Source organism: Rhinichthys klamathensis, unplaced genomic scaffold (assembly GCF_029890125.1).
Source record: "Rhinichthys klamathensis goyatoka isolate OS25496 unplaced genomic scaffold, OSU_Roscu_1.1 h1tg000452l_1, whole genome shotgun sequence".
Classification (NCBI taxonomy): Eukaryota; Metazoa; Chordata; class Actinopteri; order Cypriniformes; family Leuciscidae; genus Rhinichthys; species Rhinichthys klamathensis.
In genome coordinates this window covers 242953-260124 of record NW_026606944.1, presented here as the reverse complement: position 1 = coordinate 260124, position 17172 = coordinate 242953, and the positions used below count along the sequence as shown (strand labels likewise).

Sequence of the window (17172 nt, the reverse complement as noted above, 5' to 3'; positions counted from 1 at the left end):
AACGTAATATTTAGAAATTCCTTTAGGATTTCCAATGTGGTTGGATGCATTGATGGATGCATTCCAATGTGGTTGGACGCATATTCACATCATCGTACCTTTACCTGATTGAATTGTTTTTATACTTAATTATTAGTTGCTGCCAAATTGTCTTTTTTGGCGCGCCATGAAAATAAATATTAGATCAATAACTTACTATAACAGTGATCAAGAATTAAACTTGCGTATAGACTCGGAAAACTCAAAGGAAAAACTTCTCTGTTTTAAGCATATCGGACCAGAGTTGGTCCATTTAACTATCACTCTAATCAATATACAAATATAAATCACAACTTAATGTGAAGAGTCTTTGTAATTTATGTTCATGAATTTGTAGTGGTAGTTTTGAGTGTTTTTGACTGACACTGATTCTCTTACCAGTGCACTGACTACTGAACTAGAGCTGATTGATATTTAGTTTGGGTTTATTTTTCTTTCTGTTAATTATTCTCATCTTAAACAGGACAAACACACAGAAAAACTCCTGGTGAAGCAGCTGAGATCCACGTCACAGTATTATAAAGATGGCGTTTATTAAAGAGGAGAGTGAAGACATGAAGATTGAAGAAACATTCAGAGTGAAACAAGAAGATGAGAAACAAACAAAGACGGGATTTATTAAAGAGGAGAGTGAAGACATGAAGATTGAAGAAACATTCAGAGTGAAACTAGAAGAAACTGAGGAACAAACAGGTTGGTTTCATTCTCAAAGCTGAACACAGTCATTTTATCTTTATTAAAATGTCCAGCTCGACAGAAATTAATGATATTTTTTGAAGAATGTCAAATGAGTGAGGGTTTTAATTTTTAAAGTGTTTTTATTTTGGCATGGTGCGAGTCACCTCAAGTGGACAGACATGTTGAGATTACATGACCAGACAAAAAGTGTGTTCGACCTGAAGCAGCGCTGCACAGACCGATCGGATTCTTCTTCTTTTTTACCAGTTTAGTAGTAGAAAATTAAGTGTCTCCAATTTTTTATATCAGTTATGCATTCAGTTAGTTATGTGAATTGGTATGTTTAGTCAGGCTGTAAAAATATAGAGCTGAGGAGCATCAGCATAACAGTGAAAACTAATGTCATGCTTCCATGATATCTCCCAAGGGTCGCATACAGAGTGAACAGCAACGGTCCTAGTACTGAGCTTACTGGACATACTGAACTTGTGATCAAAACCTCTACAAATCCGGCGGACTGCGGTAAACCTCGGGATAAACAGAGAGACTAATATTAGCGTAGACGCCATTCTTATGATGTAATGAGTACATCAGGATTTATGGGAAGTGTTACCGGTTCCGGCTGACCTAATCTATGCAGCCTAACATGCATAGATTAGGAATTATAGAAATCTATAATGTGTTATGTGTATGCTAGGTCAAAGAGATGTGTTTTTAGTCTAGATTTGAACTGACAGTGTGTCTGCTTCCCGGACAGTGGATCGGAAGACTGTTCCAAAGTTTTGGTGTTAAATAGGAAAAGGATCTCCCGCCTGCAGTCGATTTTGATATTCTAGGTATTATCAACTGGCCGGAATTTTGAGATCGCAATAGACGTGAAGGACTATAATGCGTTAAGAGCTCGCTCAAGTACTGCGGAGCTAAACCATTTAGTGCTTTGTAAGTAATCAACAATATTTTAAAATGTATACGATGTTTAATAGGGAGCCAATGCAGTGTTGACAGAACCGGGCTAATATGGTCATATTTCCTGGTTCTGGTAAGAACTCGAGCTGCTGCGTTTTGAACAAGGGGGTAATCCATCAGCCGGAAGTTGAAGCTGCCTCCGGGGGCCGCCATTGTAGCTGGCTATCACCTGCTGTTAGCATCCCATTGACTCCCATTCATTTTGGCGTCACTTTGACAGCGAATAACTTTACATCTGAGGCGTCCAAAGACTCCATTTGTCCATTATTTATTTCTAAAGAAACACGACAATGTATAAAAGGCTCCATTACTTTGTATCTTACGTTATGGCCCCGTAGAAGCCATTCTTGTAAAAATAGGCTAACGATTGCGTCATAACCACGGGACGCTCTGTCGCACAGTAGAGAAATTACCGTATAGACAGAAGTAGAAGCTCGTAGGCAATCGTTCACTGTCTATGAGGCAATCGGGTGGACTTGGAGGCATAAAGTCAAGGGAGAAGCCCATAGATAGAGAGTTCATAAAAGCAACGGGACAAAATATTTCAACAACAGATTTGTTTCAGATTTCAATTCAGATTTGTCTCGGCACAGCTACTAGAAGGTCAGAACGGTTGCTCACATGACAACTACGTCGTCAAGCTCAGTTTGAGCCTGCGCAGTGCGCTTGGCTATCAGTAAGTGAGTGCCCATGTTGGGCTTCAACTCTCTCCGTTGAAATTAACGGGGTCGCTTTGTCCATTTCTTTTACTGTCTATGGTTTTGAACTAGCTGTAGTTTGTTTATTAAGCGTGCAGGGCAACCACCCAGTAGAGCATTACAATAATCTAGCCTTGATGTCATGAACGCATGAACTAACTGTTCAGCATTTGTCATTGAGAGCATATGACGTAATTTAGGTATATTTTTATATTGGTATTCCTAACCGACGACGAAGACTTGACAGAGCAGCCATCAAGTGTTAGTACGTGAGGAAGTTTTTTTGTCCAATAATTAGAATCTGTTTTTTTTTTATGAAGTAGTAGGAAATTACTAGTCATCCAGTTTTTTTTTATATCAGCTATGCATTCCGTTAATTTTGTGAATTGGTAAGTTTCGTCAGGGCGTGAAGAAATATAGAGCTGAGTATCATCAGCATAACAGTGAAAACTAATGCAATGCTTCCTAATGATATCTCCTAAGGGTAGCATGTACAGAGTGAACAGCAGCGGTCCTAGTACTGAGCCTTGTGCAACCAAGGCAGAAGGTTAGTCTGGAGCCCTGTCTTTCTAAAAAGGAACATAGTTGTGAGGATACTGCCTTTTCTAGTGTCTTTGACAACAAAGGTAGATTCGAGATCAGCCTGTAATTGACTTAATTCTGTAGGATGAAGTTGTGTTTTTTTAACACACGGTTTAATCATAGCCAACTTAAGGTTTTGGTACATATCTTAATGACAAAGATGAATTAATGATATTAAAGGCCCCTATTATATTATGGATTTTTGAAAATGACCTTTCATGTAGTTTGTAACATAACTCTTAGTGAATGAAAACATCCTGCAAAGTTTTAAATCTGAAAGTGCACCGTATATTAAGTTATTGTCTTTCAAAAGTAAGAGTCGACTCCGATTCAATTAAATGAATCGTTTTTCAAACGAGTCATAAGCCGTTTTGTTGTGACGTCAAGAAGATGAAACATTAGCCCGCACGCGCAGACACCAGGAAAAAACTTGAACCTCAAACCGGGAGCTGATTCCTGTGAACACTGGACAGCATCATGTCGAGAAGACGGTGCTGTGCTCTATAATGTGAAGGTAAAGCCAGTTTATTGCAGGATTCGCAAACCGCTTGCTCTTGAAAGATGGTGTTCAAAAAACTTAGTTTTGAGTTTTATATTGTGTAGGTCTCCTGCTAACTCACATTATTACTGTCTTACTGAAAAACTTCTGCTGATCAGCTGTGGGCCACTTTTACCTATAAATTAATGCAGATTGTCTGTCGTTTTCACTACTTTAATAAAACAAGTATTTCCTCAATGTTTATATTACATCAGATCATTCACTCTAGAGCTCGGCTAATGTACATTGCATACATGCACTGTTAATGAAACAGTTTCCACATGTTCACCGCAATATATATAAAAAAATACTCTGTAAATAAATTAGTACAAGTAAAATAATTGGTTTGTTGATGGACATGCACTTGTTAATGCTGATGGTGAGAAATTACAGTTGCAACATCTTATAATGTATCTCAAACTGACTGAGTAGTGTATCACTGAGAAACGTCCTGCTCGAGTCGTCCTTGCGATGAAGGTTCGGGATGAATAACCAGCTCTTCCAGTGTTTCATCATCGAAATCGCGCTCGCATTGATATGGTCAAATCGACGTCATTGTTCGTTACTGTGTTTAATTTACAGTGTTGGAAGCCTCAGGACACGCAGAGTTGGCGTTGTTATGGCAATGGGCGTTTTTTTCTCTCGAGGCGCTGTACACGGTAGGCCAATCACAACAGACCGAGCTGTCTGGCCAATCAGAACAGAGTAGCTTGTGGAAAGGAGGGATTTAGAGGGATTGATTCCTTTGACGAGTCGTTTGAGAATCATTGAAAATGTGATGATGTGCAAATGTATATTATGAGGAAGTTAAACTTTTTTTTTTTTTTTACTTTGATGCATGTAAACATGTTGTAGGAGTAGGGTTGGGTATCGTTTGAATTTGAACGATTCCGATCCCAATTCCGATTCCTTGTTTCGATTCCGGTTCCTAACGATTCTCGATTCCGATTCTTTTAAGAGGCAGGGTAAAAAAAGTTAAGATATTTTAAATGAGCTAGCTAACCAACGGTCTTTCTGAAGGAAATAGTCTGACCTTCTCCATCAATTTTAATTCTATGAACTTTTTACTTTTTATGAACTTTACTATGAATTTCTCACAGGGCTGTTTTCAACTACAATATCAATAACAAATCTATGAACTTGAATATAAATATTATAAATTATGAATATATTTTCACATGGGTACACTTTCCTCAAGAGAGCTTTATTTTTGAAAACCTCATGAAAACACATTTACACATGAGTGTATGATCCTGCAGGTACTTAAACATGTTACCGTGCTCCCACTGATGGGCTAACCTGGTGCAGAATAGCAAATAAACAATAAGAAACAACTTGTAAAACCTTCGTCATCTGGCGAGGAGAGAGCAACCGAGGAAATAACCTGTGTTCTGAACGGCGTCGAGAGCCCTTTTGGAACATATGCATGCCTGCCCTTGGTTTGATGCTGCGTTCACACCAGACGCGAATAGAGCGACTGGCGCGAGTGATTTCAATGTTAAGTCAATGCAAACTAATTGCGTAATTAGTTTGTTAGTCAATATTATTAATAAAGCAATCTTTAGTGGCAGAAGTGATAGGTCTAACACAAGGGCGCAGATGGCACTGGGGGGACATGACCCCCCCAGATTTATAGTGACCCGATCCGTCCCCCCCTCACTATCCCTACGAAAGGCGACAAAAATTGGTAAAACAGAGGATTAACCAGTGTTTTCGCTATGTACATTAGCCAAAGTAGTGTCCCGCCCCGCCGCTGCTTTCAGAATCGGGTCGGGGCAGACGCAGGTTGACACATAATTATAATCTACACCGGTCACCATTACTTTGTACCCACGTTCTCACTACACGCTGTTCTGTTGTCAATAAACACACAATGCCATCATGCCACCGACGTTTACACTCTCTCTCTCTCTGTGTGTGTGCGGCGACTCCTGAGTGACGTCGCCGGGGTCCTATGAGCTGGTAGCTGCCTCAATCGTGCCTGTAGGAGTGGACCGGTAACCATAGTGATCATATACAATCTATGACTGAGGCTGAGTCCGTGATTTTCTGAACTGAGCAAAAAATAGACTGTAAATGCCACATAAAGGCAATGAAGAGACAAAAAACTATCACCTCGTTTTTTCAAAAACCAAACAATGTAAGTATCCTATGCCTGTTGACTTTCCCAGATGTGGCAGATTAGATTTGTTAGGGAATAGCTAGTCTGACAATAAGGCTTTTGCACTTAGTAAACACAGCAAAATGTGGAGACCATAACTATGCATTTAGGTGAGTGGAGGCAAATAATGAATGAACACAAAAAGAATGGTTGAATAAATCAAACAATTTATCGTCGTCAGGAAATAATGTTTTATCTTATCATTTAACCCATTGAACTGTATAAATTGACTGAGGTATGTTCACTGTCGTGTAAGCCACTAAAAATAATTATAATAAGTCAATTTGTGTGGTTCAAGGTTTATGCAAACAACAAATAAAGGCTTACATAAACTTTTGACATCCTCTTATAGCAGGAAATCATGTTTTTTTTTTATTGTACGGAGGATATAGATTCTTAAATGAATGGCTATGAAAAACATTTCTTAATGTCATGCATCATTTGAAAGATATTTTAATCTATAAATTGCAACAAACTTGTAATTAACACTTAAATTTAAATTTTTTAGTTATTCTTAGACATTTTTGAAATAGTAGTTTTAGCCATTAATTCTCAGGAATATGTTGTATTTCACATTGTTGTGAAATTATATTGTGGTATAGAGGGTTAATTGAAATGATAAGATTTAAAATGTTGTCCTCCTGGCCTGCAGGCAATTTCTGATGACAGTAAGGCAGGCCCTAGTCAGTCAAGTGAGGATCTGCAGGAGGGCAGCCACAGTAGAAAAAGACAGCATGAGGAAGGAGAGACAGTAGAATTACAGACAGAAGAAGCAGGGACAGAACAACAAGGAGGGACAGGAGGCAACACAGAGGGAGAGGATGTTGACATAATGACATATACAAAGCCAAATCAACCTGACCCTAAAGTTTTGCAAAAACAAGTGATGAAAGACCGGACACTGACATTCCAAAAATCATGGTATGAGAAGTATCCTTGGCTGCATGTTAGTATGGGTACAGATGGTGTTCTGTGTTTTCATTGCTCCGAAGAGAATGTCCGAAGTACTTCAAGACAGGGAAACCAGCACAAGCCAAGAGTATAGACCCAGCTTTTGTCAGTACTGGATTTAAAAACGGGAAAAAAGCACTTGAAAAATGTTCCATGCATGAGAAATCAGAGGGTCACAACATTGCTGTTACAACTGCTGCCTATGAAAACAGGCCAGTTACTACACAGTTGAGCAGTGGAGTCAGTACACAGCAGGTAGAAAACAGAGCTAGCCTGTTAAAAATAATAGGGGGTGAGATGTTTCTGGCGAGGCAGGGATTGGCCTTTAGGGGGCATGAACATCATAAAGGTAACCTTGACCAGCTTTTAAAATACAAAGCTGAAGATGATCAATCATTCACTAGATGGTTATCTGGAAAGAGGGGGGTACACACATCCTGGAATTGTCAAAATGAGCGTATAAATTTGATGAGTTCATCGATTATCAGGACAATTGCAGATGAGATCCGGTCCCTTCCAGTGTTGCAGTATTCGATAATTATGGATGGGACAAGGGATATCTCTGGTGTTGAGCAGGAGGCGCTGTGCCTACGTTATGTTGACACTGATTTGCTGGTGCACGAAGACTTTATAGGGTTGTATGAAACAACTTCTACAACAGGTGAAAACCTTGCCAGAATCATTTTGGACGTTCTGTTGAGACTGAATTTGCCAATATCTGGCCTCAGAGGTCAAGCATATGATGGGGCTTCAAATATGTCTGGAAAGTACTCAGGTGCCCAGGCTGTTATTCAGCGAGCACAGCCACTAGCGCCATATATACATTGTGGAGCACACTGTGTTAATTTAATTACACAACAGGCTTGCTCAGCCTCCAGTGTCGTGCGAAATGCACTTGACTGGATACATGAACTTGGTACATTTTTTGGGCAGTCTGGTAAGTTGAAAGACCAGTTTAAAGCCATTGTTGCAGCTGAAGGGGAAGGGCCAGCCCTGTCCATCAGGCCTTTATGTCCCACTAGGTGGACTGTACGCTCACCTCCTATCCGTGCTGTTCTCAGCCAATATGGGATGGTACTAAATGCACTGGATGAGATGGCTGCAAGTAATTCTGGATCTGCAAGCCGGGCAGAGGGCTTACGTGTTCGACTGCAACAGGGTAATGTTGTACTGGGACTTCTGCTTGCTTTAGATGTGATCAGTGAACTAGAGGTTCTAAATGCATCTCTCCAGAAAAAGACTCAGACAGTGGAGGGCATGCTCTCTGCAGTCTCCCTTGTCCAAGAAAGCTTGAAATCCAAAAGAAACACTGAACACTTTGAGGCAGTCTTTAAGGAGGCAGGAGACATGTGTGACAATCTGTCTCTAGAGACCATTGTTCCACCACGCACACATAGGCCCCCTAAGAGATATTCTGGGCAGGCTCCTGCATACACACCTGGATCAGCTGTGGATTTTTACAGAGTAGAGTTCTACCGTGTCCTTGACACAGTAGATGCACAAACTACTGAGAAGTTTATGCAACCAGGCATTCAAACTTTAAAAGAACTGGAAAACTCACTCCTGACTCTCATTACAAATAATGCAGCAGTTTGTAAATATCCTGAACTGAACGAGGAAGTCTTGAAAGTCCAATTAGCCATGTTTAAAAACAAGTACAAGGTCAGCACAACTGCAGATGCTGTGCATGTTTTGAGAGAAATGCCCCCTGAAGTCAGGGGCCTATTTGATCAGGTAGAGACATTAGTAAGATTGTTGATGGTGGTGCCCATATCATCTGCTGAGGCAGAGCGCAGTTTTAGTGGGTTACGCAGGTTGAAAAATTGGTTGCGATCAACCATGAAACAAAAAAGACTCAATGGCATTGCTGTGTGCCATATTCACCAAGAGAGGCTTGACAGACTGGACAGACAAGAAATTGCCCAGCTGTATGTTCAGGGTAATGAAAGGAGGAGAGATGTTTTTGGGTCCTTCATTGAGTAAATTTGTTTGGCTGCACTAGACCGAATTTCTCATACTCCGTATAGCCTACTAATTTTTATTTATGTAAATTTGTTGTTATTTTATTTTATTATTATTATTTGCGCATAGGTTCTTTGCTTTTTTGTTCATAATGACTTTGTATGCTGAGATAAGCAAACGTTTAAATAAAACATACTTTGCTGAAGACATTACGTTTTGGTGGGTGATTGGCGTACTAGTCAAATAACAGTCTGATCATGCATTGCTAGTGGTGATCAGGTAGTCATTTGTTTACCTTTGTTCATTGTTGTTTATCCATGATTTCAAATAAGAATCCCCCAATGGCTTTTTAGTGCAAATCATTAGCCCAAATTACACAAAGTAACTACTTGAGCACTAGTCAAAGCCCAAATTGCGCAAAATAACGAATTGAGTTTAAATCATTTGCTGACAGCTTGGTCCCCCCCAGTTAAAAAATCCTATCTGCACCACTGGTCTAACATATTTATTATAACAATATATTAACATATAAGAGTCGACTCTTCAGCCTTGGCTAAATGAAGTATACACGAGACTAGATAATGATCTGAGATATCATCGCTCTGCTGTAGAATTTCAAAGGAATCAACATTGATTCCATGCAATAATATTAGATCTAAAGTATGATTACAACAATGAGTAGGTCCTGACACATGTTGTCTAATTTCAATAGAGTTCAGAATGTCTTGAAATTCCAATCCCAATGTATCTTTTTCGTTATCTACGTGTATATTAAAATCACCAACAATTAGGACTTTATCTGCAGCCAGTACTAACTCTGAAAGAAAATCAGCAAATTCTTTGATAAAGTCTGTATGGTGGCCTGTATACAGTAGCCAGCACAAATCTCAAACGTGATTAATCATTTACACTAGATAGTGTTACATTAAGCACTAGCACTTCAAAAGAATTATATTTTAAACTAGACTTCTCAGTAATTCTGAAGATATTACTGTAAATTACAGCAACACCCCACCCCTTTTGCCTTTCAGACGAGGCTCATGTTTATAACAGTAATCTTGGGGGGTTGACTCATTTAAAGTAATTTAATCATCTGGTTTTAGCCAGGGTTCTGTCTAACACAGCACATCTAGGTTATAATCTGTAATCATATCATTAACAACAAGTGCTTTTGAAGTAAGGGATCGGATATTCAGCAACCCAAACTTTATCATTTGTTCATCCGTATTATATCTGCTTTTTATTTGTTGAACATCTATGAAATTTTTACCCTTAAATGGGTTTAGGAGTTTTTTGTGTGTCCTAATTCGGGGAACAGACACAATCTCTATAGGATGATATCTAGGTGAAAGGGTCTCTATGTGATGGGATTTATCTGGCATCAGTGACGTGAGACAGCTAGCAGACGGTCGGTTTAGCCAGTCTGTCTGCTTCCTGACCTGGTGCCCCAATTCATGTTTGAGCTCTAAGACTATGTGCCAAATTACTAGAGAGAAGAGCAGCACCATCCCAGGAGGGATTAATACCATCTCTTTTCAACAGGTCAGGTCTGCTCCAAAAACTTTTCCAAATGTCTATGAATTCTATATTATTTTGCAGACACCACTTAGACAGCCATCCATTGAGTGAGGACAGTCTACTATCTCATTACTTCTTCAAACAGGAAGGGGGCCAGAGCAAATTACAGTACCTGACATCGTACTTGAGAGTTCACACACCTCTTTAACGTTAATTTTGGTGATCTCCAACTGGCGAAGTCAAACATCATTAGTGCCGATGTGAATAATAATCTTAGAAAATTTACGATTTGCATTAGCCAGCACTTTTAAATTTGCTTTGATGTCAGGCGCTCTGGCACCTGGCAAACATGTGATTATGGTGGCTGGTGTCTCTATTTTCACGTTCCGTGTTATCAGTGTTGGGGAAGTTACTTTTAAAAAGTAGTGTTTTCTCGTTACTCGTTACTTCTTAAAAAAGTAATCCGTTACTTTACTTAGTTACCCCCTTTGGAAAGTAACTTTTTATGTTACTCGTCACTTTTACGTTACTTTTATGTTGCTTGACTTTGGGCAGAACCCAATATCTGTTCCTAAATGTGTAGGCCTATACATAAAATTCTACTATGAACTCTACTTATTGAAAAACTAGAAAAAAAAACTAGAAAAAAAGAGAGATTTTGAGATAGAAAAAAATATATATTTATTTAAATAACATTTGAAAAACCTGTATAAACTGAACACCAAACCACAATATTAACTATTGAGCGGTGGTGACGAGTTCATGAAAAATGTCACAAAGAACCGGCAAAAGAAATGATTATGAATATCAAATATAGCAAGGAGACATTTCAATTGTTTATTAATAAACAAGTGTTTTCTTTGTCAGTCAGTGTCGGCTGCAAAAATAAAGTTGACGATGCTGACTCGCGATCTTCACAGTAGTGAACGCGCCAGAGAGAAATGCACATTTCATATGGATTAGGCTACATAAGCAGAGAGTCTGTTTTCTCTCGTTTTGAATAGTTTTGTTTTAAAGTACACATTTCAAGCTTTCTATATATTTCTCAGATCTTTGAGGCAAGTAGCTTGCGCTAAGTTTCGGTTCATTTATGAGACGAGCTCAGTCCACGCGCGGCACGGAGCTCCTGAGAAGTCCTGATTATATTGCCTGCTATATTTACTGCTTTTTTATTAAAGACAATTGGTTGATGAAACATTGATTAAAATTAAGATACAATTAATACAAAACGAAATTCACTTTAAAGAAAGGCTTTCTACAAAACAAACTTAATGAAGTGGTCAAAATCATGTCTGCCCACTCCATTTGTCTCCCGATTGCGCATCTTATGCTCTTACTCATGCTTTTTATATAATCAATAGTGCTGGGCAATGATTAAAAAATTTAATCGCGATTAATCGCATGATTTTCTTGCGATTAATCGCGATTAATCACATTGTTACGCGCAATATTGAATAATGAATTCTAAAGTAGTGTATTGCGCACTTTTGATTTAATGTACTGCTACAAAAGTGCAATAACATGTGGTTTGCAAAAACTTTAAACAAATAAGGTGCTTTTATACCAGCAGTATTCCCTTTACACAGTATCAATACAATATTTCTTGTAAATCTCAACTTAAACATTAACGTAATCAAATCAAATATTTAAACAAAACTATTTGCCACTGCCAGGGCATTACCTTTTATCTAGCTTGTTAAAAAGAGTCCAGTTTTCTTTTTTTTCTTTTTTTCTGAACAGGTATCTTGTATCAGGGAGCAGCAGAAACAGTCTAGTTAAAGGGTCATGATCACTACTACAGATATAAGTCGACCAACGTTACTTCTCTGATAGCAGCTTAGGTTTGGTCATGGCATGCCATGGTTTCCCACGTAAGATTACATTAAACAGAGGTAAAGCCCAATGTATACTTCTGCGTCGAACTCACGCCGTAGCTGTGTAGCGCGCGTACCCTGACGTGCATCTCTCCAAAAATGTAACGTCAATTCTTCGCGTACTGCAAGCGCTGTGATTGCTAGAACCGCTCCCCGGGGTTCACACTCTCCCTCTGCATGTGTAATTGCGCGTCAACGCGGACAACGACGCAGATATATAAATGAAAACCCACGCGTAGTCTATAGCGTAGAGGCTCCGGTGTAGGTCCGACGCAGAAGTATAAATCAGCCTAGAGTGAGGTGAAGTGGTCGAGCACAGGTGCAGCGACAAGCGGGTGCGTTCCTGTGAAACTGTTGCGGTCATGCTCGCCTCACGCACGCGCGTTGCCGAAGTTGAATTTTGTACACGACGCGCAGCACAAATCATTGGAAGAGAGACTGATCCTTGGCTCGCTGTTTGTGAGTTTCCAGAATCTAAATAGTTATCAGGACATCAACAGGAGGGAATTCACATGGCAGAGCATCCCCGCTGAACTAAACGCAGGCCTATCAGGTAAAGTTATGTATAATTTTAATTTAATTAAAAAGGCTACAGCTGCGTAGCGCACAGAAGCCGTTGCATGGTTACTATCCATGGAGCGCCTGTCATTCACTCGCGGAGCGCTGTCTCCCTTTCTGTTCACCTGAGAGAACCTGCCAAAGCCTCTCCACTGCTTGTTTGGGTGGGTTATTTGCTGGCTGACCAACATCCCACCCCTCCTGTGATCATGGTTTGACTGTAGGCCTATGTGTATTCAGAGCCAGTGAGCAACGGACTTTCAAAATAATAATAATAAAAAAACTGCGTTAACGTGCGATAAAAAAACTGTCGGCATTAATTAATAAATGCGTTAACGCGATAATAACGCGTTAACTTGCCCAGCACTAATAATCAACATTGATGAAATTAAAAAATAAATTATTTTATTTAAACATAAATATGAAACTAAATCGTTTTCTTTAATGACTAGGCTACAACACGCAGGTCTATACAGAGAAATTTAATATCGGAGCGGGATTTGAGCGAACGCCGTCTTACTGTAAGCATGTGGGGGTAGAGGTACGATTTTCGAGCAATCATCGAATATTATTTTGCTTGATATGCCAATCCTTAATATTTGGTGTTTTAAATGCCTGTTTGAGGTCTCTGTGAAAGATTTAAAGCAGTCTTTTAGTGCCACTTTCAGAGCGGTCAAGTCCGAAGAACGTCCATAACATTGTTTCTTTCCTCATAAATGCGAACACGAAAAATTCAATACAAGTAATATTTTATGTTCTGTGGAGAGCCAACCCTTCTTCATCCGGTGGGAGTATTACTTTTGGTTTGCGCAGTGTAATTAACAGAATTGATTGCTCTGCTACCAGCCTCTGTCACGTACCATGTGGAGCTTGTGACTATTGCAAGCGCGCAGCTGAGGAGACAGTGTTGCTGTCAAATCTGTCCATGGGAAAAGTAACGTTGTGCGGAATTGAAAAAGGAACTACGTTTCGTTACCAAATTTTCAGTAGTAACGCGTTACACTACTTTTTACCCGAAAAAGTAGTTACTGTAACGCGTTACTTAGTAACGCGTTACACACAACACTGCGTGTTATAGAATCACCAATAACTAGGGCACATTCAACAGGATTCTGAGTGGGTGTTTCATTGAGTGGGGAAAACCTTTTTAATGTTGTAATTGGAACGGAAGAGCGGTGTTTTGTCCCGCGACTGCAGCGTCTCACGGTCACCCAGTTGCCCTGCTGCACGGGCTCTACAGCCGTAACTGAACGATGTACAACGTTCACTAAGCTAGTCACATCCAAAGCAGTGACTAAAGCCTTTGCACTCTTACTATCCTTGATTAAAGTTTGGATGCGTGACTCTGGTTTAGAAATCTTCTCCGTAAGCCTGACTGTCTCCCTGCATTTATCACATGTAAATCCTTCATTGCTGACAGAGAATGCTATACTATACATGTGACACGAAGTCCAAGTGACAAAAACAGGAGAAGACATTACTCACCGTGTTTGTTGACTGATCCTACTTACCTTAGTTGTTTGATAGACTCGTAAAAGGTGTGAGCGCACGCACAAGAAAAAAAAGACTGCAAGCACGGATGGCAGGTTAACAGGCTAGCGATATAGTAGTGTGTTGTGCTAGCGATAACGATTTAGATAAAAGCTAGCGATGTCAGATTAATGTGATAGGCAAAATTAGACAATATCTAATATATCTTGATGAATAAGTTAAATTTAGCAAATAAAAACAGCAAGGAATGATAGTAAATGGATATTCAAAACAGAAAGCTAAACGGAGCATACAGACGCAAACCAGCAGCAAGGCAGACCAAACCAGCAGCAAGGCAGGCCGATAGAGAGGGTATGCAAGACTGTAGCTCTCTAGGAGCAGGGAACCCCTGTCACAAACCAAGGAATGTTTTTATACAGAGAAAATACATTTCAGACAACATTTCAAATGCTGAACACAACAATTAATGTCTGCTGAACACTACCAAATTTTGTGCCAATGTCAAATAATTTATAAAATATCACACTTTATGAAAAATGTCAAAATGGCAGACTGGCAGTTTGTCTGAAATTTCATAATTTTGGAAGGTATGGTTCATAGGGCTGCCATAGTCTACCATTGGGGAGGAATAATAATAAGATAATAATAAGAAAAACAGCTGAAGCAATAGGGACTACCATCTGTGATTTGGCTAATACACACAAAATAATAATCAACAATAATATTTAGGGGACGGCATTGACTATTTTATTTGATGGGGGTGATAAGGGGCCTGGATAATGGCCCCAGAAACATTTAGAGCCACTGGTCTAAATGTTTTGATGTTTGTTGCTTTGTGCCATTAAACTGGGGATAAACATGTATTTGTCTTTTTTTACTTTAGATCCGATGCCACTGAAAGAGGAGAGTCAAGAACTGAATGATGTAAAGGAAGAGAAACATTATGATTTCATAACTGCAGAACAATATTGCTCACAGACTGAAAAGACGTCCTCGCAAAAAAGATGTCAAAATACTGGAACTAGAAGTTATTTCACCTGCTTTCAGTGTGGACAGAGTTTTAGTCAACATGGAAACCTTAAAGACCACATGAGAATTCACAATGGAGAGAAGCCTTACACATGTCCTCAGTGTGGAAAAGGTTTCACTAAAAAACATAACCTTAAAAATCACATGCGAATTCACACTGGAGAGAAGCCTTACACATGCCCTCAGTGTGGAAAGAGTTTTACTGGAAAAGGAAGTCTTAAAGAACACATGAGACTTCACACCGGAGAAACCCCTTACACCTGCCAACAGTGTGGAAAAAGTTTTACACATAAAGCAACAATTAAAATCCACATGAGAGTTCACACTGGAGGGAGCCTTTACACATGCCCTCAGTGTGGAAAGAGTTTCAGTCAACCTGGAAACCTTAAAGTCCACATGAGACTTCACACTGGAGAGAAGCCTTTCACCTGCCAACAGTGTGGAAAAGGTTTCTCTGAAAAAGGAAACCTTAAAAAACACATGAGAGTTCACACTGGAGAAAAACCTTTCACCTGTCAACAGTGTGGAAAGAATTTTTCACATAAAGCAACAATTAAAGTCCACATGAGAATTCACACTGGAGAGAAGCCTTATGTATGCTCTCAGTGTGGAAAAACATTTACACATCAAGGATCCCTTAATGCCCACACAAGAATGCATGCTGGAGAGAAGTCATTCACATGTGATCAGTGTGGAAAGAGGTTCAGACGTAAAGTAAACCTTGATTTCCACATGAGGATTCACTCAAGAGTGGACTGTTTTATATGTCATCAGTGTGGAATGAGTTTCACAGACAGCAATCACCTTAAGAATCATGTAATAACTCACATTGGAGAGAAGCCTTTCATGTGTCATCACTGTGGAAAGACTCGCTCAAACAAAGCAAACCTAAAGACTCACATGAGAGTTCACACTAGAGAGAGGCCTTACAAGTGTCTTCAATTTACACAGACCTGAAACGTCATTAGCGCCATTCTTCTGGTAAGAAATGTCAGTGTTCTTCAGTGTGACGAGGTTAAGAAAACTGATAATTTTCTAAAGATCACCTGTGCATTTACTCTGGAGGGATGCCACTTAATTGTGATCAGTATAAAAAATATATATTTTGTCATCACACTTACCATAACACCTAATAAATCATTCAGATGTGAGACCCTATTTGTGTTCTTTGTGTGAAAAGATTTTGTACTTGTTCAGCATTTTTAAATAGCACCATTTTACACTCACCTAAAGTATTATTAGGAACACCATACTAATACTGTGTTTGACCCTCTTTCGCCTTCAGAACTGCCTTAATTCTATGTGGCATTAATTCAACAAGGTGCTGAAAGCAGTTTTTAGAAATGTTGGCCCATATTGATAGGATAGCATCTTGCAGTTGATGGAGATTTGTGGGATGCACATCCAGGGCACAAAGCTCCCTTTCCACCACATCCCAAAGATGCTCTATTGGGTTGAGATCTGGTGACTGTGGGGGCCATTTTAGTATAGTGAACTCATTGTCATGTTCAAGAAACCAATTTGAAATGATTCGAGCCTTGTGACATGGTGCATTATCCTGCTGGAAGTAGCCATCAGAGGATGGGTACATGGTGGCCATAAAGGGATGGACATGGTCAGAAACAATGCTCAGGTAGGCCGTGGCATTTAAACGATGCCCAATTGGCACTAAGGGGCCTAAAGTGTGCCAAGAAAACATCCCCCACACCATTACACCACCACCACCAGCCTGCACAGTGGTAACAAGGCATGATGGATCCATGTTCTCATTCTGTTTACGCCAAATTCTGACTCTACCATCTGAATGTCTCAACAGAAATCGAGACTCATCAGACCAGGCAACATTTTTCCAGTCTTCAACTGTCCGATTTTGGTGAGCTCTTGCAAATTGTAGCCTCTTTTTCCTATTTGTAGTGGAGATGAGTGGTACCCGGTGGGGTCTTCTGCTGTTGTAGCCCATCCGCCTCAAGGTTGTGCGTGTTGTGGCTTCACAAATACTTTGCTGCATACCTCGGTTGTAACGAGTGGTTATTTCAGTCAAAGTTGCTCTTCTTTCAGCTTGAATCAGTCGGCCCATTCTCCTCTGACCTCTAGCATCAACGAGGCATTTTCGCCCACAGGACTGCC

General features: G+C 39.8%; 1 protein-coding gene across 1 annotated transcript; it reads left to right on the top strand.

Moving 5' to 3' along the window:
- Positions 1-487: 487 nt before the first annotated feature.
- Positions 488-16196, top strand: LOC130071687 (gastrula zinc finger protein XlCGF57.1-like). Its single transcript, XM_056236545.1, has 2 exons — positions 488-732; positions 14900-16196. Exons 1-2 carry the CDS (start codon positions 564-566, stop codon positions 16000-16002), a joined length of 1272 nt encoding a protein of 423 aa, XP_056092520.1. The 5' UTR covers positions 488-563; the 3' UTR covers positions 16003-16196.
- The last annotated feature ends 976 nt before the right edge of the window (positions 16197-17172 follow it).

What these genes read in the sequence shown, in the direction of transcription:
- LOC130071687 (XM_056236545.1), top strand. Translation starts at nt 564, where the DNA reads ATGGCGTTTATTAAAGAGGAGAGTGAAGACATGAAGATTGAAGAAACA. An exon ending in AGAAACTGAGGAACAAACAG is followed by an intron (nt 733 to 14,899) that starts GTTGGTTTCATT and finishes TTTTTACTTTAG; the next exon opens with ATCCGATGCCACTGAAAGAG.